The following is a 26844-nucleotide window of genomic DNA, read 5'->3' as shown; positions in this document are numbered from 1 at the left end:
GACTGGCCATCTGGAAGAGGGGCCTTTTCCTCCTCAGCCGCGGTGGCGGTTTCTGGAGGCCTTCCTTGTCCCTGTTCTGCCTTGTCCCGGGCTGCTGCCGCGGTTTTGATTCGGCGCTCCTCTCTAACTGCCACCGAGGCTGCGCTGGCGGAGTAGGGAGTGGCGGCGAGGTAAAGCACCAGGGGCTCTTGAGGGCGCAGAGCCACCATGACCGGTGGGCTGGTCAGGTATCTCTTGAGATCCTGGAACGCCTTGTCGGCCTCTTCAGTCCACTCGAAGGGCCCCTTTTTCTTCATTAGCTGGAAGAAGGGCAGTGCTCGTTCCCCCAACTTGGAGATGAAGCGCCCTAGCGCGGTCACGCGCCCCGTGAGCTTCTGCATTTCTCTGAGGGTCTTTAGCGGGCTCATGTCTTCCACCGCCTTGACCTTCTCCGGGTTAGCCTCGATGCCTCGGTGGGACACGAGGAAACCCAAGAGCTTGCCCGAGGGGACTCCGAACACACACTTCTCTGGGTTGAGCCGTAGGTTCACTGCGTTGAGGCTCGCGAAGGTTTCCTCCAAGTCTTGTATCAAGGTCCTGGCCTCACGAGACTTTACCACAATGTCGTCGACGTAAGCTTCAACATTCTTCCCGAGCTGCGGGCCCAAGGTGATGTGCATCAGCCGCTGGAAGGTCACCCCTGCGTTATGCAGCCCGAATGGCATGCATGTGTAGTAGTACACCCCACACGGGGTTAGGAAGGCTGTCTTCTTGATATCTTCTACCGCCATCTTGATCTGGTGATACCCAAAGAAGGCATCCAAGAAGCATAAGAGGTCGCATTCCGCAGTGGAATCGACGATCTGGTCGATGCGGGGGAGCGGGAACGGATCTTGCGGGCATGCTTTGTTGAGGTTGGTGAAGTCGACACACATACGCTCCTTCCCTCCCTTCTTTGGCACAACGATAGGGTTGGCCAACCAATCCGGGTATCGGACCTCGCGAATGACCCCAACGGCTTCTAATTTACGGGTTTCTTGGATGATGAAGGCCTGCTTTTCTGTGGACTGCCGCCTGGCCTTCTGCTTCACAGGGCGCACGTTGGGGCACACGCTGAGGTGATGCTCGATTACACTCCTAGGGATCCCTGCCAACTGGTCAGGCTCCCAAGCGAATACCTTCTTGTTTGCACGCAGGAACCCGACCAGGGCCTTCTCCTGCTCGGGTTTGAGGTGGGCGCCTATGGTGAAAGTGGCGTTGGTGGACCCGTCCTCATCGACGGGTATCTGCTTGGTTTCTGCCTTGTCTTGGGTAAAGAACTATTTCTTCTTGGCAGGTGCAGCCCCCATGGGCCCGGGGGTCTCCAAGTCAGCGGGCTGTGCCGACGCCGCCGTCTTGAAGGTGAGCTTGAGCACCCGTAGCGCGTCCCCGGTGTCCCCGTGCACAGTGAGGACACCGCTGCTCCCGGGCATCTTCATGAGGTTGTACGCCGGGTGCGTCGCGGCCATGAACTGGGCCAGCGCTGGGTAGCCGAGGATGGCGTTATAGGGGAGGCCGATGGGGGCGATGTCAAAGTCGACCAGCTCTGTGCGGAAGTTGTCGTAGGTGCCGAAGGTCACTGGGAGCCGGATCTGTCCCAAGGAGTTGGACGACTTGCCCCTAACGCTTGAGAAGGGCCGGCTGGGTTGCAGCCGTTCCAGGGGTATGCAGAGGAGGTTGAAGGCCTCGACCGAGAGCATGCTGAGGCTCGTGCCACCATCAATGAGGGTTCTGGTGACGGCCACCTGGCAGATGGTGGGGGTGCACAGCATGGGGAGCGCACCCGCGCAGGACGAGTTGGAGGGTTGGTACTCCGAGCTGAAGGTCAGGCCGGTCTCGGGCGCCGCCCGGTCCAGGGGAGCCCCTGCCGCGTGGAAGCGGTGCCGACCCGACGGATGAACGGCTTGACGTGGTGACTTGTAGGCGGCGCCTGCGAGCCGCCTAAGAGGGCCACGACGACCGGGGGTGTTGGTGCAGCGCGATGGGCGGGGGAGAGGTTGCGGGGCTCCATGGGCGCGCGGAGCACGCGGGACGAAGAACGAGCTGGGGTGAGCGAGGGAGTTGCGGTGCGGCCGTCTTGCCACACGGACGAATGCTGGGACGATGCTTGCTGCTCGTCCCCCGCCGGGCCGGTGGCGGCGTTGACGGCGGGTGACGGGGAACGGCGAGGACGCCCGCCGACAGGGGCCGTCCGAGCGACGCGGGAAGCGAGCGCGGCCCGGCGCTCGGCGTGGGCCCGACGGGCGTCAGACATGGGCGTGATGGTCAGTGGAGAACGGGTGGTGGAAGACGAATCCCGGCGCACCCCTACCTGGCGCGCCAAATGTCGGATTTCGGGTTCCGGCAGACCCTTGAGGTCCTACCTTCCTGCACCCCTCCGCCTTACTAGGATCTAAACTGAGGAAAGAACAACACAAGAGACACAGGGTTTATACTGGTTCGGGCCACCGTTGTGGTGTAATACCCTACTCCAGTTTGTGGTGTGGTGGATTGCCTCTTGGGCTGATGATGATGAACAATACAAGGAAGAACAGCCTCGCGAGGGTCTGTTCTTGGCTGGGGCGATGAACTACTGGGAGGAGCTCAGTCACCTTTCTCTCTCTCTACCTGATCTTCTCTATCTTTCCAACCCTCCGGCTCAGCTCTCTTTTCCGCTTCGTCTCGTCCCTCTGCCCTGTAGGCGGCTGGTCCTATTTATAGAGGCCCTGGTCCTCTTCCCAAATATCGAGCGGGAAGGGAGCCAACAATGGCGGGCTAGTTTGAAGGGGGGCAGCTAGTATCAACTATCCTGACAAAAGTAGTCTTCGCCTGCGTAAAGCTCTGGTGATGACGCCGTCTTGGGCTCCACGGTGACCTCCGTCTCATAGTCCTCCTGGTCGTGGTCTCGTTGCACCAAAACGGCAACCTTTTCCTGATGTCCCGGTACTCCGCGGCTGCGCTTGCCCCCTTTGCACCAAAGAGGAAGGGAGGACTCTGCGTGGGCTGGCACCCGCCTGGCGCCCCCGGTCGTCATGGCTTGCGTCACGGGCACCTCGTGAGGTACCCCGCCTTGATCTCTCCGCCTCCTTGTGAGCCAGCCTGACAAGGCCGCGCCTGAGGAAGCTCCGCGTTGTCCGCCCCGCGAGGCTTGGCCCCTCGCGAGGGTCTTGGGTTCGTGTTGGTGAAGATGGGCCACACTGGGCCCCCCTTTGAGCCACGCCGCAGGCCGCAGGTAGGCAAGTCTGGGGACCCCCGTCCCCAGAACGCCGACAAATGTCACTCAAGGATAAAGAGGAACTTCACAACAAATCAAGTGGTGCTTACAAAGCCTCATGTGAAGCCCCCACATCATCGAGTGAGAAACAAACCTTCAATGAAGAATTGAGCTTAATGGTTAAGAACTTCAACAAGTTCTACAAGAGTAGAAGCAAAGAGAGAAGTTCCAAGTCAAGGTCCTACAATGACAAAAGATCTTCTAGTCGAGAGCGAAACTGCTACAATTCTGGAAGGCCCGGACACTATTCCAATGAGTGTACGGCCCCCTACAAGAGAAGAGAAGATTCTCCCAAGAGAAGAAGTAGAAGAGAAGAATCACCATCTAGAGAAAGAAGGAGTAGAGATGATCGTTATGAACGAAGACCCTCACGGAGAAGCAAGGATTTGGAAAGAAAGGACAAGTCATCAAGGAGCTACACAAAACGAAGACATCAAGCTCATGTTGGTGAATGGGTATCCGGCTCCGACTCCGACAACCACTCCGAGAGAAGCTATCACTCCGACTCCGAATATACTCAAGATGAAGGTGTCACCGGTCTAGCACTTGTGACAACCAACTCCTACGACATATTTGACTCACCAAATGAAGGAGTTGGAACATGCTTCATGGCTAAAGGCCCAAAGGTATCACACCCCGAGTATGTTGATTTCAATACTGATGAAGATGACTTGTTAGGTGATGATGATTTACTTGTTGACAACTCTAGTGATGAATACTATGATGAAACGTCAATTAATCATGCTAATCAAGATAAAACGAATGACAATGATAAGGAGAAGATTGAGTCTCTAACTAAAGAACTAAACACTCTTAAGTTAGCTCATGAAACTATCTTAGGAGATCATCGAGAACTTTTAAGGACTCATGAGAAATTACGCTTTGAAAAGCTCAACCTTGAGCAAGAGCATGAGTTCTTAAAAGCAATCAATGATGATCTTCGCAAGAAAAGTTCTTCTTACATTGCCAAGCGTTTACTCGTATCCACTTACATGCCTCAAGTCAAGTCTAGTAATAAGAACAAGAAAGATTCTTCCTCTAGTAGTAACAATAATCATGCTAAATCCAATATTGTTGCTTCTAGTAGTTCTCTTGATTCCACTAATGATTCTCTTATCCAAGTTACACTTGAGCAAGAAAATAGCTTATTGAAGGGAATTATAGAGAAAGGTGTTTACAAGAGCCTTGCCGGAAGTAAGCAATTCGAGGAAATTGTATGCAAGCAAGGAAGGCACCGGAAGAATCAAGGTGTTGGTTTTGAACGAAAGTTCAATGCCAATGGAGTTGAGTGGGAAGAAGATCAATACCCCAAGACGAAGTTTGTTCCTAACCAAGAGAAGTATGATCCTACTTCTTTCAAAGGGACACAAGCTCAAGATGATCTTCCACCACAAGACCACAAGCAAAAAGGCAAGGACAAGCTTCAAGAGGAAATTGATGCATTTAAAGAAGCTCCTAAGGCCTTGGTCAAGTGGGTTCCCAAGACTACTTAAAGTTCCACTTCATCAAGTACAACTACAACACCGAGGATTCCCATCAAGATGGTGTGGATCCCGAAGAAGAACTAGAGAGTTCTTGAGGGTGACTCCGCCAACATACTTCACTCTTATCATCTTGGCAAGAACAAGTGAAATCAACTTCCACATCTTGCACTAGTTCAAGGAGTCACAAACCCTCTTATTGGTAAGACAAGGGACAAGGTAACCTAAAAGCTTTCATAGACATCATCTTGTGTGTGCATCACTTTATGTCTATGGATATCCTTGTTTGTTCCTTGTGGGACTAACCCGTGTATGTATTGAAAGTGCAACTCACTCCAATGGATAGCTCCAAATGATCTACATCAACATTGAGCATCCACATCTTCAACATCTACATGAAGTCATCATCGACGAAACCCATGGTTAGTTCATCCCTCTTAGGGGGGATCTCACATCTAGGGGGAGCTTTACTCTAAGAATTGAGCTAAAGCAACTCTAATGGTGTGAACACAACAATGCTTTATGTAAAAGTGGTAACCCCACTTGTGCTTAGACGATGCGTATGACCTATGATCAAATGTTCTCATTTGACTCCTAAGTCAATATACTCATATATAGATGACCTAGTCATCGCAAATTGTTTGATAGATGCTAGAATTGGTTGTGCATGCTTTGCCACATATTTCAATTGCCATTTTATTGTGTGAGCATGTTGATTGCATATTTCACTCATTCGAGGACATCCACTTGTTGTTTTGATTGATTGTTTTTTCTTTTCTTTTGCCAAGTGGATGGACAAGAATGCCTAAAAACCCTCTCTAGCTATCTATGCTTTTCTCGTCTCAAACTCTATTCATGCTACATCACAAAATTTGATCAAGTCAGATTTGAACCACTCTGTGTGAGGAGCACTCGGAGTCCCCGATTCATCATAGACTTAAACTTCCAAAACTTCTTTGTGCTTTTCGGTCTGACCGATTCCTCCATTTCGGTCATACCGAGATCACTAAGTCGATCTAGGTTTTCAATCTCGGTGCAACCGATTTGAATCTTTCGGTCACACCGAGTTTCAGTAACTGCTTGCAATTATGAATCTCGGTGCCACCGAGTTGTTCCACTCGGTCACACCGACAGGATCGAGCTATATATATCCATGGGCAAAAAAATTGGAAATTTCTCCGAAACCCCTTCGCCCACGCATAGCTCGCTCTGCCTCCAGGGTCTCCGGATCGTCTTCCTCGTCGCCAGCCGCCTCTTGTCGCTGGTCTCCACCGCCGTCAACGGAATTCTTCCCCGCCGTTGCCGCCGTAGTGAGTTCATCGCCGAACTAGGGTATGGACTCGATCACAATGCTATCCCCGTCTGATTCCTAGCACATTGTGTTCACTATGATTCTTACCACGATTGAAACGCTTCTATCCAGTCAAAACACTCCGTAGATTAGAGTTGAATTGAAAATTTAGGGTTAGGTTTCCGCCGAAACCATCTCGGACCATCCGAGTTGTGGAACTCGGTACCACCGATTCGGCTCAGGCCATTGCACATGTAATTTTCGGTCTGACCGAGAATTGTAAATCAGTGTGACCGAGTTCAGGACTTTTTGAAACCCTAGCAGTCTCGGTGCCACCGAACTGTGACTCGGTCTGACCGAGTTCACTAGTTTAGGTTCCAACATGTGCTTCGGTATCACCGAGTTTACAAATCGGTTGATCCGAAATGCTTTTTGTGGAAAACTAAAACTAAGTTTTTGACTCATTCTTTTGCAAAAACCTCTGCATTTTGTGATGCTCATCCACTCTATCTCATCTATATCTATTCACAGGGTCTGCTGTCAGTGTTTGCAATATGTCTGATCAGAGTGACAGCCAGAACAGGTCAGAGGAGCAGGTTCACCTGAGTGAAGGCACTAGTCCATCTAGCAGTTCAGATGATGGTAGCAGGAGCACTCCCAGCAACTTGCCCAAAGCTGCCACTAGAACAAGGAAGAAGAAAACTTCAGAGTCTGAGGATGAAGACTATGTGGTAGTTGAGGATGAGGCCACTTCCAAGAAGAAAGTGGTTAAGAAGGAATATAGCACTGCTAGTGCCACCAAGCCAGGCATGAAGCAAAAGGTTCCTGCAAAGAGAATTCCAATGTCTAAGGCTAGAGCATCTACTCAAGTCCCTTTGGGATCTAAACCCAAAGATGTTGCTGCAGAAGCGAAGAAGAGGAAGGAGAGGATCAAAAAGACCACTGCTAGAGTGCTTGGGAGATCCTCAATCATGAGAGATTCTGAAGAGGAAGAGGAAGAAGAGGTTGCTGCACCAGCACCTAAGGCCCAGAAGCTTATGGGTGGCTGCTTCATCAAAGCCCAAAGAAGCACCCAAAGCAGCCTCCAAGCCCAATAGTGCACCTAAGAGGAATACCAGGAGTATACCAGCTGCTGAGAAGAACAAGGCCCCAGTGCTTGAAGTTGCTACTGATGAAGATGATGAAGGACAAGTCCTGAGGAAGCTCAAACCCAAGATTCCAGACCACAGTGATGCTCATCCTGTGGCTGAGAACATGAAGATCAGGAGAGACTCAGGACTGAGGAAATGGAGAGAGACAAACCCATATTCTACAAGAATAAGAACTGTTGTCGACTACAGGTTCCACACAAAGGAACAGCAAGATTTCTATGAGACAGTGCTGCTGGACAAGAAGCCTATAGTGTGTGAAATGAGGTGGGTCGACTGGAAGTATATCAAGGAAAATGAGGAACACTATCCTGGTGTGTTTGATAGCTTCAGTGCTTGTGGAGTTGCAGACTTTGTTGGGAAGAAGCTCACAAAGTGGAATGAGAAGCTCATAATGCAATTCTACTCCACAGCACACTTCTATCCAGATGGCAGGATAGTATGGATGTCTGAAGGTACAAGGTACCACTCAACTATTGAGGAATGGGCAAATCTGATCAATGCTCCTAAGGAAGAAGAAGATGACTTGGATGTCTATGCCAAGAAGAAGATGGATCACAACTCTATGGCAAACATGTACAAGGAGATTCTTGAAGATTATCTTGAGACTCACCAGTTTGGGTCAGTAAAACACTTGCTGTCATGGCTGCCTACAATCAATTGGATCCTTAGGCACACTCTCTTGCCGAAGTCTGGTGATCACGGAATGATCAGAGGCCATGCAATTAACTTGCTACATATATTTGATGTGCCACAGAAGTTCAAGGAAATGAGCCTTATAGTTGAGACTTTCAAGAGGACTGCAGCAGACTAGAAAAAAAGTTGTGGATATGCCCCACAAATCCAGGAGTTGATAAACTCAAAGATTGGCACAGGCACATACCTGTTGGATAAGGAACACTTGCCTATCTACCCAGACTTCAAGGACAATCAAGTTGTGATGAATGAGAATGAACCATCATCAGTACAAGCTCAAGAGAAGAAGGAGAAAGCAAAGAAAGAGAAGGCTGCCAAGATGCCAACTCAAGAGGAGGCATCTAAGTACTTTTTGAAAAGCAAGCAGGACCAGCTTGGTTATTTGATAGCATCAACTCTGAGGATTGAGAAGGGGTTGGCCACCCTGACTCAAAACTAGGAGAGCTTAAAAAGAATCGTGGAGCACAAATTCTATGATTTAGATGTCAAAGTAACTGAGATTCAGTCAGTTGTGGAGCAGCTACAAGATGATATGCAGGAGAGGGAGGGCAGAACAACCACTGATGCATTTGCCAGAGTGCCTCGAGCTCGGAGATCAACTGCAGTGCCAGTAACAGACACCAGAGCCACTTCATCTACACCAGCTACAGCTTCAGTGCCACCAGCTCCAGCACCTACCCCAGCAGCTCCATCTACTTCGACTGAAGCCTTCATTCTTGGAGTTCTCTGGACACCACCACCTGAAGACCAAGCCTGAGAGACGTTTTAGTGCTATGCATTTTCTATGAACTTTTTGGTAACTTGTTGCCAAAGGGGAAGAAACATGTATAGATCATAGGCTTCGAGAGAGAGCATTGCTTTTTATTCTCTCTTGCTTTGATGGTTGAACTTTGTTTGTCTTTTGATTGCTTGAGATACTATGCTATTATCTGTGAGACACTGATGATCATGTGGTTGATCATAAGCTACACTTATGCTTGTTAGATAATATTATCTTACTTATCCTTATATGATCATTCACTTTGCTTGGTGATGAGTGCATGTATTTAATTCTTATTATTTTGAGCGCTCTACCAAGATGTATGTGACATGGAAGAGTAAGCCGTGATCCTAACTCATTGTGCATTTGCAGTCCAAAGAAAATCTTAAGATATGCACAAATTTAGGGGGAGCTCTTGCTTTTCACATACTTCTCAAAGCGACAATATCTTTCACTCTTATTATCATTTGTCGAAGCTTTGATCTATATGTTGTCATCAATTACCAAAAAGGGGGAGATTGTAAGTGCAACTATCCCTGGGTGGTTTTGGTAATTCCTAACAACATATAGCTCATTGAGCTAAAATTATTCCAAGATTAATATTTCAAGAAAAGCTCAATGAATGGCATGGCATGGATAAGGAAAGTGGATCCCTCAAAATTCGAAGGACAAAAAGTTTGGCTCAAGCTTGAAGCTCAAGACTCTACATTTTATATTTTAGTGATCCAAGATCACATTGAGTCTATAGGAAAAGTCAATACTATCAAGGAGGGATGAGGTGTTGCTTAATGGCTTGCTTGCTCAAAATGCTTAGTGATATGCTTCGAAATCCTCAACTACCTTCCCACATCCACATATGACCTAAACCAAAAGTCAAACTCAGCCCCACCGATTCTTTCTATCCGGCGCCACCGAGTTTCAAATGGCATAGCCACTGCCACAAACCCTAGGCAAATCGGTCTCACCGATAGGGATCTCGGTCTCATCGAGATGGGATTGTAATCTCTCCGTTTTCCTTCGTAACGTTTCGGTCTTACCGAGATGAGCGATCGGTCCCACCGAGATTGCAATGTAAACTCTCTGTTTCCCTTTTGTAACACTTCGGTCTCACCGAGATGAGTGAATCGGTCCCACCGAGTTTACTTGACCAACTCTCTGGTTAGCTTATTACCAAAATCGGTCCTACCGAGTTTGTGTAATCGGTCACACCGAGATTACGTTATGCCCTAACCCTAACCATATCGGTCCTACCGAGTTGCATCTCAGTCCCACCGAAAATCCTAATGGTCACTAAGTTTGCTGAATCGGTCCGACCGAGTTTAACCATTCAGTCCCACCGAGTTTGGCAAATTGTGTGTAACGGTTAGATTTTGTGTGGAGGCTATATATACCCCTCCACCCACTCTTCATTCGAGGAGAGAGCCATCAGAACATACCTACACTTCCAATACACATTTTCTGAGAGAGAACCACCTACACTTGTGTTGAGGTCAAGATATTCCATTCCAACCATATGAATCTTGATCTCTAGCCTTCCCCAAGTTGCTTTCCACTCAAATCTTCTTTCCACCAAATCAAAATCCTGTGAGAGAGAGTTGAGTGTTGGGGAGACTATCATTTGAAGCACAAGAGCAAGGAGTTCATTATCAACACACCATTTGTTACTTCTTGGAGAGTGGTGTCTCCTAGATTAGCTAGGTGTCACTTGGGAGCCTCCGACAAGATTGTGGAGTTGAACCAAGGAGTTTGTAAGGGCAAGGAGATCGCCTACTTCGTGAAGATCTACCGCTAGTGAGGCAAGTCCTTCGTGGGTGACGGCCGTGATGGAATAGACAAGGTTGCTTCTTCGTGGACCCTTCGTGGGTGGAGCCCTCCGTGGACTCGCGCAACCGTTACCCTCCGTGGGTTGAAGTCTCCATCAATGTGGATGTACGATAGCACCACCTATCGGAACCACGACAAAAATATATGTGTCTCCAATTGCGTTTGAATCCTCCAAACCCTTCCCGTTACATTCTTGCAAGTTGCATGCTTTACTTTCCGCTGCTCATATACTCTGTTGCATGCTTGCTTGAATTGTGTGGAGATTGCTTGACTTGTACTAAGATAGCTAAAATCTGCCAAGAACTAAAATTGGGAAAAAGGCTAGATTTTTATTTGGTCAAGTAGTCTAATCACCCCCCACCCCTCTAGACATACTTTCGATCCTACAGATTCCTATGTAAAAACTATTTAAATCGCCTAAGTAATGTCATGTTCACCGAATTTAAGCTGAAACTTTGTCACGTTTGCTAAATTTTAGCTGAATTCCTTTTCAAAAAGTATTAAGCACGCCTTCTGGGGGCGACCCTGGGGCCGGCGGCTGGGAACCCGAAAGCCCCCAGGTCGATTTTACCGCCGGTTCGTTTCCAGGCGGCGATTTTACAAGCCGCCTGGGGGCCAAGAGCATCTCCAGCCGTTGCCCCCCAGGAGGCATAAAAATCACCCCCTGGGGGCGAGCTGGCGATACAATCGGCGCTGGGGGCGGTTGGGCGTCCAGTCGTCGCCCCCAGGCGCCAAGATTGGCCCAGTTTTCAGCCCACTTTCGGTGAATAAAGGCCCCATATGGACGATAATCGGCCCATATTCGGCGTGGTTCGTCGTGGTTCGGCATTGAACTATGAACATAAATATATTTTTTTATCACATAGTTCATCACAGAAAATCAAATAGTTCAACAAAATAGTGCAACAACAAATAGTTCAATGCAAATTATATAGTTCAACAAATAAAAACTCATATTTCATCACACGTCGAGCCCGACGTCACCCTTGAGCCTCCATAGGTGCTCCACTAGATCCTGTTGAAGTTGATGATGCGCTTGTCGGTCTCGGATCTCCTAACGCATACTAAGGTAGGCAATCCAGTTTGCCGGTAGTTGGTGATCAACTTTGGCTAGAGGACCCTGTCTGTAGTATGGTTCAGTGTCAAACACTGGATCTTCCTGCTCGCTCTCGATGATCATGTTGTGCAAGATGACACAGCAAGTCATGATCTCCTACATTTGATCTTTCGACCAGGTCTGAGCAGGGTAGTGGACAACAGCAAATCGAGATTGGAGCACACCAAAAGTCCACTCGACATCCTTCCTGCAAGCCTCCCGCACCTTGGCAAAATGGGACTTCTTGCCTCCTGGCACAATGTTTGAGATAGTCTTCACAAATGTAGACCATCTCGGATAGATGCCATCATCTAGGTAGTACCCCTTGTTGTACTGCCGCTCATTGACCTCGAAGTTCACCGGAGGAGAATGACCTTCAACAAGCTTGGCAAAGACAGGGGAGCACTGCAGCACGTTGATGTCATTGTGAGTTCCTGGCATACCAAAGAAGGAGTGTCAAATCCAGAGGTCTTGTGTGTCCACTGCCTCAAGTACCACACTGCAACCGCCTTTGGCGTCTTTGTACATCCCCTGCCAAGCAAATGGGCAGTTCTTCCATTTCTAATGCATGAAGTCGATGCTTCCAAGCATCCCAGGAAATCCTCTTGCTGCATTCTATGCTAGGATCCGAGCAGTGTCTTCCGCATTGGGTGGTCGCAAGTATTGCGGTCCAAACACTGCCACAACTGCCCCACAGAACTTATAGAAACACTCAATGGTGGTGAACTCGGCCATGCGCCCATAGTTGTCGAGCGAATCACCGGGAGCTCTGTATGCAAGCATCCTCATCGCTGTCGTGCACTTCTAGATCGAGGTGAATCCAAGTTTGCCGGTGCAATCCTTCTTGCACTTGAAGTAGCTGTCGAACTTCCGGATGGAATTCACAATCCTGAGGAAAAGTTTTCGGCTCATCCGATAACGGTGCCGAACGGCGAAGTAGTCGGAGTAGAGCATGCAGTAGCCTTCGAGATGATGTCGGTTCTTTGCTTTCACCCGCCCCGGCGCCGAGCCACCTCACCGCGGCTTTTCATTACTCGCCAGCAGCTGGGCGAGGGCGACGAGCACCATGAGATGCTCTTCTTCCTGGACGCCGGCCTCGGCTTCCTCCTCCAGCAGCGTGGCGAGCGCTTCCTCGTCATCTGAGTCCATCTCACCGAGGCAGGCAAATCGCCGAACACCTTGCGCCCGGCGGGCGTGTACCCGCCGCTAAACTGCCCCTCCGCGGCCGGAAACGGCGGCCGAAAACGCCCAGCTGCTGGTGGAGGGGCTGCCTCGGCGAACCTCTGCTATTTTTCCGGTGGGGATTGACTATCTAGCGGTGAAGGGCGGTGCCGGGATACAGGTAATGGCGGCCGAGGGCGCGGGGGGTGAGAGGCAAGTCGGGAAAGAAAAACTTGACTTTTCACCTAACGGTGTAGGCCAGTCGCGCTTTTCTCTTGCGCCGGAGCCTCCGATCGCCCTGCGACCGTCGGACCAAAAACAGATCAAACACGCGCTTTTCGACGTCCTGAAAACGTGATTGGGACGGGTTTTTTACACCGACGCCGAAAAAATGATCTAAAGGATCTGTTGGGGACGCGGCTGTAGACGCTCTTGCTTGGAAGGAACTTGTATCCCGTGACGAGCCTAATCTGCCCGCGCGCGTACACTTGAAAGGAACTTGTATCCCGTGACTCCACCGACGTGGTCCCACGTCCTAGCCATGCCTCGGCGCTGTGCCGGCGAAAGGGTACGCACCACGGGCCCTCCACTCTTAATGAGTGTGTTGACCCTTAATTATATGCACGTTCGCCTAGACAAATCCCGGTAGTTAATTGCTCCAGCAGCACCAGCACTTGATTAAACAATCCAATCTTTGGCGCTCAAGTACAAGGCGTTACAGCTGTGAGCCCCTATCCTCACGTCACGTCACGTTGCCACACCAACAACCAAAACCAAGCCGCGTTTCATCGCTGTCCTTCACATGACAAACATCTCCATTCCCATTTCCACCATACAGTTTTTGTTGTTTAAATAAACTCAAATGCGCTGGACAAGCTGAAAGATTCTTCTTACCGACACAATCACATGTACTACTACTACACAATTTTCAGTACTTTGTAAAATTCCTAGTAGTGAAGTCTACTGCTTCAGATGAGCCTGAATGATAGTAGTAATAACAACCTCACATGGAGTAGCTCGTAACCAGCAAGTGACTAATTTGGATTTATTCGAACCGTAATCTTACAAATAACAAATCACCAAGTTATACATCCACCAAAAATATGTTTAAGAAAATTCCAAACAAGAACAAAAATAGAATCAACTTTGAGGGAATTTACACCGACGATATTCATGGTCTCTACTTTCCAATATAAAGTGAAAAATATATGTTTCCTGAATGTTTTGCATGGCAGTCCCTAAAGTTGGCATTATACCTAGAAGGTCCACTTCCAGATCTTCACACGGACTCTGACCTTGCACGAGTGCGCGGCGGTGCTCACCATCGCGGTCGTCTCGGCGTTGTCCAACGCAGGCGCAGGCGCCAGGGCGGTGCCATTCTTCCCCTTTACCTTCTTCGGCGCTGGCGGAGGTGGACTGGGTGGCGTCACCTTGATGCCCTCGCAGTGCACCTGGATGCCCATCTTCTTGGTCTTGAGGCTGCCGACCTTGACGCCGGCCCGCGTGTCGGCATCTATAGCGACGGAGAAAGCGCCGGACATCTTAAGGTCAGAGCCGGCGCCGCTGGGGTCTACGGTGACACCAGCGGCGGTGATGGTCGCAGTGAAAACGGTGGTGTTGCCGGCATCATGCGCGAACCCGGGCACGGTGGCGTCCCCGAGCGGGACTGCGTTGGCGGCGGTGGCGGCCGAGAATGAGAAGTCGTCGTAGAAATAGACGAGCTTCTTGTTGGGGTTCTTGGCGGTGACGGTGAGCTGGATGGAGTCGGTGAGGACGGGCGCGGTGGTGGAGGAGGAGAGGTTGAACGTGCTGAGGCGGACAGAGGAGACGGTGAAGCTGGGGCGTTGCGGCCGGTAGAGCACGTAGAAGGCGCCGCCCGCGGCCGCGGCGACTAGCGCGAGGAGGACGACCACCAGCAGTGCCCAGCAGAAGCAGCAGCACAAGCTGCACCGGCAGGACCGCCCGCGCCTGCTCTTCGCCTGCCCCTGCGGCCTGTAGATGGGGCGCTGGTACATCTGCGGCTTGGGCGCCGCCGGGCCGCCGCCTCCGTTGGCCATTGGGGGCGGCGGAGTGGGCTTGGCGGCGGGGTAGACGCGGTCGGCCATTGCAGCCGCCGCAGACAAGGACGCGGAGGCGGAGGCGGCACCTGCTTAGACGCGGTGGTGCTGGGCCTGCTGGGTGGTTGAGTGGTTGCGGTCAGGGAGCTCGAGTTGAGGAATTTTGTTGAGCGAGAGAGATCTAATAAAGGGAGGGAGGGGAGAGAGAAAGTGTACGCGCGTGGTGAGGTGAGATGAACAGAGACGCGTTACCTTACGGCCGATGGCTTTACCTCACCTACTAATAATTTGGTACTTTGCCTAGTGCGACTACTAGTTGGTCCATTTCTGTGTGTGTACTGTAATAATTATATACTAACAAAACAAAGGCCAACATAAAATATTTGGTGGTTTTGTTTTGTGACGCTTACCCTTTTGATCCTCTTCAACTACCATTGCACACTTGCATGGCATGTAGGATGGCTCGGCAGAAAATGCGGATTTTTTTTTGGACGAGCAGAAAGAGCATATCAAAGCCACTTCAACTTTGACGTAGATGTTCAAATTTGCAATGAACTAATGGCATTATAAAAGATATATGTTTACTGCTTTGCTACCATGAACTAATTGCACTATAAAGAACATCAATGTATATGAGATAATCGTCGTGGACGATTCATGCAAGTTTCTTCACTTACTTTCAACACGCGAAGCTAGAGTGTCATATTCAAACATGCAGCTGGCTTGATGTGTATCCTTCAGTAACCATCCATGTGTTTCTCATTAGCTGGTGGGGGTAGTTAAAGCCTTTGACTTTAGTGCTTTGAGCCGCTTTCAGTAAGTTAATATGGAGAGACTAAGATCATGCCTTAAATACAGAAGACCGCTCTCCTCCTTCATCTAGTGGACTATACTCCCTCCGTTCGGAATTACTTGTCGCAGAAATAGATGTATCTAGACGTATTTTAGTTCTAGATACATCCATTTTCAAGACAAGTAATTCCGAACGGAGGGAGTAGATCCCAAGATGAGAGGAAGTAGCAGCAAGGAAGAAATATAATTATTAAGTACACAAAATTCCCTTAAAAATAGTAGACAAAATAATGCTTGTTTTGGAACCCGGAAGAAAATCAATGGGAGACGGTTCGTTATCTCGCCATAAATCGGGAAAAAGTCCATGTATTCAACAATGGTACATTTCGATGTCATATTGCTAGCGATGAAGCACAAGTTGTCATTTTGATTAGGCATTAAAAGATATCATTAAATTCGAAGTTGTAGTTACTCCCTCTGTCCGATGAAGAGTGTATATTTAGCTTTTAAATTTGTTCACAAAAAAACGTACTTCTATCTTCCCAATTCACTTTAAAGTAGAAAAAATACTTCTCTCTCATCACACTGTAATCAAGACCAATAACAATCTACACATGATCTTCTTAACTTGTGCATGCACTTAGCTCATTGGGGGTTGGATAATTAAAGAGGAGAGAGATGGTGGCTTGCACCTTTCCAATGCATTTTTTATTTCACTCCATAATTTGTCCTAAAATCTTTAGATGTACACTCTTCACTGGACGGAAGGAGTACATGTTAGGAAAAGAAGAACCAAAGAAGACCGTGCATGTTCAATCAGATAAATGGGCGAGCAAATTATTGGACACCACTAGGGAGTCGTGCTACCGTTACGATGCGTTTGCGGCCATCGCCTCTCTCACGTGGAAACAAGCCGAATCCAACCATTCTGCTAGGGCCCATGGATCAGAACGACCACTCCTTAGTCGGCCCACCGTGTTTCCGTGGTTGTGTCGAGATGTCTTTGAGGAATAGGTCCTATCAGATGACTCATTGCGCCCATCGCACAAAGGCCAAATGCAACAAAAAATTAGGCAAACTATATGAAACCTCCTTTCAAAGCACTCAGAGCATTTTTCTAAGCCATTCTAAAGGTTATCAATCCACTCACGATAATTATTTGCAATAATTCCGACGGTGCTCAAAGCATTTCTAAAAGTTCAGTAGTCAAAGCATTTCATATTTGTTTTACATATTTCAACATTTATATACATAGATAACACACCTTTTTAGTCGTTTACAACTAACTTAATAGGAATACAAACAATTGTTTATTTCTTGGAATTAAGAAGTACCATACATTACCTACAATATCTCGACCTAATACAAACATAAGACATATATAAACATGTAAATTGAACTAACATCATAATTAAACATAATTGTCAAAGCAATAATAGTTCATAATTAAACATAACATCAAAACACTGAACGGTTTCAACTTCACATGATTACTAATAACAACACTTCTCTCATGTCCTGAGGAACAATTGAATTACTCACGACTCATAATATTGAACATGTTCAGTAGGTTTAAATATGCAGTCAACAATCTAAACATAATGATCTTCCACCAAGTAACCAACTAGCATCAACTACAAGATGTAATCAATACTACTAGCACCCCTGGGTACGAATCTGAGGTTTGATACAATGATTGAACACAAGAGAGAAACTAGGATTTATAAATGAGATGGTGTTGGTGAAGATGTTAATGAAGATGAGGCCTCCCACGATGATGTTGAGGAACACAGTAATTTCAAAAAAATCCTACGCACATGCAAGATCCATCTAGGTGATGCATAGCAACGTGGGGGAAGAGTGTTGTCCATCTAGGTGATGCATAGCAACGTGGACTCCGAACAACCTTCGGTACATCAAAACACATAAACTCATAATACCGATTGTCACCGAACGTTAAGCGTGCGGACCCTACGGGTTCGAGAACTATGTAGACATGAACAAGACTCTTCTCCGGTCAATAACCAATAGTGGAACCTGGATGCTCATATTGGTTCCTACATATTCTACGAAGATCTTTATCGGTCAAACCGCATAACAACATGCGTTGTTCCCTTTGTCATCGGTATGTTACTTGCCCGAGATTCGATCGTTGGTATCCAAATACCTAGTTCAATCTCGTTAATAGCAAGTCTCTTTACTTGTTCCGTAATGCAACACCCCGTAACTAACTCATTAATCACATTGCTTGCAAGGCTTATAGTGATGTGCATTACCGAGAGGGCCCAAAGATACCTCTCCGATACATGGAGTGACTAGTCCTAATCTCGATCTGTGCCAACTCAACAAACACCATCGGATACACCTGTAGAGCATGCATTTATGTTGTGACGTTTGATAGCACACTAAGTGTTCCTCCGGTATTCGGGAGTTGCATGATCTCATAGTCATAGGAACATGTATAAGTTATGGAGAAAGCAATAGCAGTTAACTAAACGATCAAAGTGCTAAGCTAACGGATGGGTCAAGTCAATCACATCATTCTCTAATGATGTGATCCCGTTCATGAAATGACAACTCCTTGTCCATGGCTAGGAAACTTAATCATCTTTGATTAACGAGCTAGTCAAGTAGAGGCATACTAGTGACACTCTGTTTGTCTATGTATTCACACATGTACTAAGTTTACGTTTAATACAATTCTAGCATGAATAATAAACATTTATCATGATATAAGGAAATATAAATAACAACTTTATTATTGCCTCTAGGGCATATTTCCTTTAGTCTCCCACTTGCACTAGAGTCAATAATCTAGATTACGTTGTAATGATTCTAACACCCATGGAGTCTTGGTGCTTATCATGTTTTGCTCGTGAGAGAGGCTTAGTCAATGGGTCTGCAATATTCAGATCCGTATGTATCTTGCAAATCTCTATGTCTCCCTCCTTGACTTGATCACGGATGGAATTGAAGCATCTTTTGTTGTGCATGGTTCTCTTGTGAAATCTGGATTCCTTTGCCAAGGCAATTGCACCAGTGTTGTCACAAAAGATTTTCATTGGACCCGATGCACTAGGTATGACACCTAGATCGGATATGAACTCCTCCATCTAGACTCCTTCATTTGCTGCTTCCGAAGCAGCTATGTACTCCGCTTCACACGTAGATCCCGCCATGACGCTCTGCTTGGAACTGCACCAACTGACAGCTCCACCATTCAATAAAAATACATATCCGGTTTGTGACTTAGAGTCATCCGGATGAGTGTCAAAGCTTGCACCGACGTAACCGTTTACGACGAGCTCTTTGTCACCTCCATAAACGAGAAACATATCCTTAGTCCTTTTCCGGTATTTCAGGATGTTCTTGACCGTTGTCCAGTAATCCACTCCTGGATTACTTTGGTACCTCCCTGCTAAACTAATAGCAAGGCACACATCAGGTCCGGTACATGGCATTGCATACATGATAGAACCTATGGCTGAAGCATAGGGAATGACTTTCATTTTCTCTCTATCTTCTGCAGTGGTCGGGCATTGAGTCTGACTCAACTTCACACCTTATAACACAGGCAAGAACCCTTTCTTTGCTTGATCCATTTTGAACTTCTTCAAAACTTTATCAAGGTATGTGCTATGTGAAAGTCCAATTAAGCGTCTTGATCTATCTCTATAGATCTTGATGCCCAATATATAAGCAGCTTCACGAGGTATTTCATTGAAAAATTCTTATTCAAGTATCCTTTTATGCTATTTAGAAATTCAGTATCATTTCCGATCAGCAATATGTCATCCACATATAATATCAGAAATGCTACAGAGCTCCCACTCACTTTCTTGTAAATACAGGCTTCTCCAAAAGTCTGTATAAAACCATATGCTTTAATCACACTATCAAAGCGTATATTCCAACTCCGAGATGCTTGCACCAGTCCATAAATGGATCGCTGGAGCTTGCACACTTTGTTAGCACCTTTTGGATCGACAAAACATTCTGGTTGCATCATATACAACTCTTCTTTAAGATATCCATCAAGGAATGCAATTTTGAGATCCATTTGCCAAATTTCATAATCATAAAATGCGGCAATTGCTAACATGATTCGGACGGACTTAAGCATCGCTACGGGTGAGAAGGTCTCATCGTAGTCAACTCCTTGAACTTGTCGAAAACCTTTCGCAACAAGTCAAGCTTTGTAGACAGTAACATTACCGTCAGCATCAGTCTTCTTCTTGAAGATCCATTTATTCTCTATGGCTTATCGATCATCAGGAAAGTCAACCGAAGTCCACATTTTGTTCTCATACATGGATCCCATCTCAGATTTCATGGCATCAAGCCATTTTGCGGAATCTGGGCTCATCATCGCTTCCTCATAGTTCGTAGGTTCGTCATGGTCAAGTAACATGACCTCCAGAACAGGATTACCATACCACTCTGGTGTGGATCTTACTTTGGTCGACCTACGAGGATCGGTAGTAACTTGATCAGAAGTTTCATGATCATCATCATTAGCTTCCTCACTTACTGGTGTAGGAATCATTGGAACTGATTTCTGTGATGAACTATTTTCCAATAAGGGAGCAGGTACAGTTACCTCATCAAGTTCTACTTTCCTCCCACTCACTTCTTTCGGGAGAAACTCCTTCTCTAGAAAGGATCCATTCTTAGCAACGAATATCTTGCCTTTGGATCTGTGATAGAAGGTGTACCCAACAATCTCCTTTGGGTATCCTATGAAGACACATTTGTCCGATTTGGGTTCGAGCTTATCAGGTTGAAGCTTTTTCACATAAGCATCACAGCCCCAAACTTTAAGAAACGACAACTTGGGTTTCTTGCCAAACCACAGTTCATAAGGTGTCGTCTCAACGGATTTCGATGGTGCCCTATTTAACGCGAATGCAACCATATCTAAAGCATAACCCCAAAACGATAGCGGTAAATCAGTAAGAGACATCATAGATGGCACCATATCTAATAAAGTGCGGTTACGACGTTCAGACACACCATTACGCTATGGTGTTCCAGGTGGCGTGAGTTGTGAAACTATTCCTCATTATTTCAAATGAAGACCAAACTCATAACTCAAATATTCACCTCCACGATCAGATCGTAGAAACTTAGTTTTCTTCTTATGATGATTTTCCACTTCACTCTGAAATTCTTTGAACTTCTCAAATGTTTCAGACTTATGTTTCATCAAGTAGATATACCCATATCTGCTCAAATCATTTGTGAAGGTAAGGAAATAATGATACCCACCACGAGCATCAACACTCATCGGACCGCATACAACAGTATGTATTAGTTCCAATAAGTCTATTGCTCCTTCCATTGTTCCGGAGAACGGAGTCTTAGTCATCTTGCCCATGAGGCATGGTTCGCAAGCATCAAGTGATTCATAATCAAGTGATTCCAAAAGTCCATCAGCATGGAGTTTCTTCATGCGCTTTACACCAATATGACCTAAACGGCAGTGCCACAAATAAGTTACACTATAATTATTAAACTTATATCTTTTGGCTTCAATACTATAAATATGTGTATCACTACTATCAAGATTTAGTAAAAATAGACCACTCATCAAGGGTGCATGACCATAAAAGATATTACTCATATAAATAGAACAACCATTATTCTCTGATTTAAATGAATAATCGTCTCGTGTCAAACAAGATCCAGATATAATGTTCACGCTCAACGCTGGCACCAAATAACAATTATTTAGGTCTAAAACTAATCCCGAATGTAGATGTAGAGGTAGCGTGCCGACGGCGATCACATCGACTTTGGAACCATTTCCCACGCGCATCGTCACCTCATCCTTAGCCAATCTTCAGTTAATCCGTAGCCCCTGTTTCGAGTTGCAAATATTAGCAACAGAACCAGTATCAAATACCTAGGCGCTACTGCGAGCATTAGTAAGGTACACATCAATAACATGTATATCAAATATACCTTTCACTTTGCCATCCTTCTTCTCCACCAAATACTTGGGGAAGTTCTGCTTCCAGTGACCAGTCCCTTTGCAGTAGAAGCACTCGGTCTCAGGCTTAGGTCCAGACTTGGGCTTCTTCACTTGAGCAACAACTTGCTTTCCATTCTTCTTGAAGTTTCCCTTCTTCCCTTTACCCCTTTTCTTGAAACTGGTGGTCTTGTTGACCATCAACACTTGATGCTCCTTCTTGATTTCTACCCCCGCAGCCTTTAGCATTGCGAAGAGCTCAGGAATTGTCTTATCCATCCCTTGCATATTATAGTTCATCACGAAGCTCTTGTAGCTTGGTGGCAGTGATTGAAGAACTCTGTCAATGACACTATCATCAGGAAGATTAACTCCCAGCTGAGTCAAGTGGTTGTGGTACCCAGACATTCTGAGTATATGCTCACTGACAAAACTATTCTCCTCCATTTTGTAGCTGTAGAACTTATTGGGGACTTCATATCTCTCAATCCGGGCATTTGCTTGAAATATTAACTTCAACTCCTGGAATATCTCATATGCTCCATGACGTTCAAAACGTCATTGAAGTCCCAGTTCTAAGCCGTAAAGCATGGCACACTGGACTATCGAGTAGTCATCAACTTTGCTCTGCCATACGTTCATAACATCTGGTGTTGCTCCTGCAGCGGGTTTGTCACCTAGCAGTGCTTCTAGGATGTAATTCTTCTGTGCAGCAATGGGGATAATCCTCAAGTTACGGACCCAGTCCGTGTAATTGCTACCATCATCTTTCAACTTAGCTTTCTCTAGGAACACATTAAAATTCAACGGAACAATAGCACGGGCCATCTGTCTACAACAACATAGACATGCAAAATACTATCAGGTACTAAGTTCATGATAAATTAAAGTTCAATCTATCATATTACTTAAGAACTCCCACTTAGATAGACATCCATCTAATCATCTAAGTGATCACGTGATCCATATCAACTAAACCATGTCCGATCATCACGTGAGATGGAGTAGTTTTCAATGGTGAACATCACTATGTTGATCATATCTACTTTATGATTCACACTCGACCTTTCGGTCTCTGTGTTCCGAGACCATATCTGCATATGCTAGGCTCGTCAAGTTTAACCCGAGTATTCCGTGTGTGCAAAACTCGCTTGCACCGATTGTATGTGAATGTAGAGCTTATCACACCCGATCATCACGTGGTCTCTCGGCACGACGAACTGTAGCAACGGTGCATACTCAGGGAGAACACTTATCCCTTGAAATTTAGTGAGAGATCATCTTATAATGCTACCGCCGAACTAAGAAAAATAAGATGCATAAAGGATAAACATCACATGCAATCAATATAAGTGATATGATATGGCCATCATCATGTTGTGCCTTTGATCTCCATCTCCAAAGCACCGTCATGATCACCATCGTCACCGGCTTGACACCTTCATCTCCATCGAAGAATCGTTGGCGTCTTGCCAACTATTGCTTCTACGACTATCGCTACCTCTTAGTGATAAAGTAAAGCAATTACATGGCGATTGCATTTCATACAATAAAGAGACAACCATATGGCTCCTGCCAGTTGCCGATAACTCTGTTAATAAACATGATCATCTCATACAATAAAATTAGCATCATGTTTTGACCATATCACATCACAACATGCCCTGCAAAAACAAGTTAGACGTCCTCTACTTTGTTGTTGCAAGTTTTATGTGGCTGCTACGGGCTGAGCAAGAACCGTTCTTACCTACGCATCAAAAACCACAATGCGGTATAGTGATTGCTTTTTGATCTTCAAAAAGAACCATGTTCATTGAATCCGATTTAACTGAAGTTGGAGAAACTAATACCCACTAGCCACCTGTGTGCGAAGCACGTCAGTAGAACCAGTCTCACGTAAGCATACACGTAACGTCGGTCTGAGCAGCTTCATCCAACAATACTGCTGAATCAAGAATCAACTAGTGATGGCAAGCAATATGTATATACCCACGCCCACAACTCCTTTGTGTCCTATTCATGCATATAACATCTACGCATAGACCTAGCTCTGATGCCATAGTTGGGGAACATAGTAACTCCAAAAAAAATCCTACGCACACGCAAGATCCATCTAGGTGATGCATAGCAATGAGGGGGAAGTGTGTTGTCCAGGTACCCTTGTAGACCGAAAGCGGAAGCATTATGACAACGCGGTTGATGTAGTCGTACGTCTTCACAATTTGACCGATCCTAGCACCGAAGATACGGCACCTCCGCGATCTGCACACGTTCAGTTCGGTGACGTCCCACGACCTCTAGATCCAGCTAAGGTCGAGGGAGAGTTTCGCCAGCACGATGGCGTGATGATGGTGATGATGAAGTTACCGCCGCAGGGCTTCGCCTAAGCTCTACAACGATATGATCGAGGTGGAAATCTGTGAAGGGGGGCACCGCACACGGCTAAAACAATCAACTTGTGTGTCTATGGGGTGCCCCCTCCCCCGTATATAAAGGATTGGGGGAGGGGGACGGCCGGCCCTCTATGGCGCGCCCAAGGGGGGAGTCCTACTCCCGGTGGGAGTAGGATTCCCCCTTTCCCTTGTTGGAGTAGGAGAGAAGGAAGGGGGAGAGAGGGAGAAGGAAAGGGGGGCCGGCCCCCCACCCCAATTCGGATTGGGCTTGGGGAGGGGGCGCCCCACCTTGGCCGCCTCCTCCCCTCTTCCCACTAAGGCCCATTAAGGCCCATACACACTCCGGGGGGTTCCGATAACCCCCCGGCACTCCGGTAAATGCCTGAACTCACCCGGAACCATTCTGGTGTCCAAACATAGCCTTCCAATATATCGATCTTTATGTCTCTACCATTTTGAGACTCCTCGTCATGTCCGTGATCTCATCCGGGACTCCGAACAACCTTCGGTACATCAAAACACATAAACTCATAATACCGATTGTCACCGAACGTTAAGCGTGCGGACCCTACGGGTTCGAGAACTATGTAGACATGAACAAGACTCTTCTCCGGTCAATAACCAATAGTGGAACCTGGATGCTCATATTGGTTCCTACATATTCTACGAAGATCTTTATCGGTCAAACCGCATAATAACATGCGTTGTTCCCTTTGTCATCGGTATGTTACTTGCCCGAGATTCGATCGTTGGTATATCAATACCTAGTTCAATCTCGTTAATAGTAAGTCTCTTTACTTGTTCCGTAATGCAACACCCCGTAACTAACTCATTAATCACATTGCTTGCAAGGCTTATAGTGATGTGCATTACCGAGAGGGCCCAAAGATACCTCTCCGATACATGGAGTGACTAGTCCTAATCTCGATCTGTGCCAACTCAACAAACACCATCAGATACACCTGTAGAGAATGCATTTATGTTGTGACGTTTGATAGCACACTAAGTGTTCCTCCGGTATTCGGGAGTTGCATGATCTCATAGTCATAGGAACATGTATAAGTTATGGAGAAAGCAATAGCAGTTAACTAAACGATCAAAGTGCTAAGCTAACGGATGGGTCAAGTCAATCACATCATTCTCTAATGATGTGATCCCGTTCATGAAATGACAACTCCTTGTCCATGGCTAGGAAACTTAATCATCTTTGATTAACGAGCTAGTCAAGTAGAGGCATACTAGTGACACTCTGTTTGTCTATGCATTCACACATGTACTAAGTTTTCGGTTAATACAATTCTAGCATGAATAATAAACATTTATCATGATATGAGGAAATATAAATAACAACTTTATTATTGCCTCTGGGGCATATTTCCTTCAGATGAGAGGAACGTTGTAATGATGATGGCTTCGACCCCCCCCCCTCCCAGAGGGAAGTTTCCCCTGCAGAATCGCTCTATCGGAGAGCAAAAGTTCTCTATCGCTCTTGCCGCCTCGAGATGGCGGCGGCTGGTCCCGCAAGTCTTCTCCTTACTAAGTTTTCTAAGTTAAATAGATTCATATACCATAAGGATGTCTGGAGGGGAGCCACCAGGGCTCCACATGGCCAAGTGACGCGGGCAGGGGGCGGTCGCACCACTTGCCCATGCAGTTGGCTGGTGGGGCCCCTCTGGTATATTTTTGCTCCAGTATTTTTTATATATTCCAAAATAATTCTCCAGAAAATTTCATGTCAATTTGAGCTCTAGAGAATTGCTATCTCTATTGTCACTTTTTCAAGTCAGATTTCCAGCTGTCGGTAATATCCCTCCTTTGATATATCTTTGATATGTCTCCGTCGTATCTATAATTTTTGATTGTTTCATGCCATAATTTTACAACTTTCACATACTTTTGGTAGCAATTTATATTATTTTTGGGACTAACATATTGATCTAGTGCCCAGTGTTAGTTCCTTTTTTTGCATTTTTTTATTTCATAGAAAATCCATATCAAACAAAGTCCAATTGCGATAAACTTTTATGAAGAAGAATATATGGGATTTTTTGGTGTAAGAATCAACAGAAGGGGTGGCCCACAGGCCCCACAAGCTCGGGTGGCGCGCCCCCTACCCTAGGGTGAGCCCCTGCACTAATCGACACCTTGAAGGTCGGTTGGGGGTACCCTAAGGCCGCAACAAACCTAATATCCAAATAAAAATTCCCTCAAAATTTCAGCCCAAATGGAGTTATGGATCTCCAGATATTTAAGAAACGGTGTTCGGCCAAAAAACAAGAATGCGAACAGAGAGGAAAACAAAGAGATATCCAATCTAGAGGGGCTCCTGCCCCTCGGGGGCAGGGGCCAATGACCAGAGAAGGAAATCATTCTCCCATCAAGGGGGAGGCCGAGGAAGAATAAAAAGGAGGGGGGCTCTCCCCCCTCTCTTTTGGTGGCACCGAAGTGCCACTAGGGGAATCATCGTGACAGCTATCTACATCAACAACTTCACCGCTATCATCACCAACTTTCTCCCCCTCTATGCAGTGTTGTAACCTCTCTATTCCCATTGAATATCTACTTAAACATGGTGCTTTATGCCACATATTGTTATCGAATGATGTGTTGCCATCCTATGATGTTTGAGTAGATACCTCTTGTCCTACGGGTTAATTGTGGTATGGTGTGATTGATATGAGTTGTATATTATGATGGTGTTGTCTTATAGTGCCCTCCGTGTCACGCAAGCGTGTGGATTACCGTTGTAGGGTATTGCAATAAATTCATGATTCGCTTATATTGGGTTGCGGAGGTGACAACTGAAGGAAATATGCCCTAGAGGCAATAATAAAGTTATTATTTATTTCCTTATATCATGATAAATGTTTATTATTCATGCTAGAATTGTATTAACTGGAAAC

General features: G+C 46.4%; 1 protein-coding gene across 1 annotated transcript; it reads right to left on the bottom strand.

Annotated features, from left to right (window-relative positions):
• Nucleotides 1-13741: 13741 nt before the first annotated feature.
• LOC123041880 (NDR1/HIN1-like protein 13) lies at nt 13742-14963 on the bottom strand. The gene has a single exon (XM_044464433.1). The coding sequence runs from the start codon at nt 14831-14833 to the stop codon at nt 13985-13987; it is 849 nt and encodes a 282-aa protein (XP_044320368.1). The 5' UTR covers nt 14834-14963; the 3' UTR covers nt 13742-13984.
• Between the last annotated feature and the right edge of the window lie 11881 nt (nt 14964-26844).

The sequence above is a fragment of the Triticum aestivum genome, chromosome 1A, assembly GCF_018294505.1.
Source record: "Triticum aestivum cultivar Chinese Spring chromosome 1A, IWGSC CS RefSeq v2.1, whole genome shotgun sequence".
Lineage (NCBI taxonomy): Eukaryota > Viridiplantae > Streptophyta > Magnoliopsida > Poales > Poaceae > Triticum > Triticum aestivum.
Note: the sequence above shows the minus strand (reverse complement) of the source record. Positions and strands in the feature narration are given on the sequence as shown.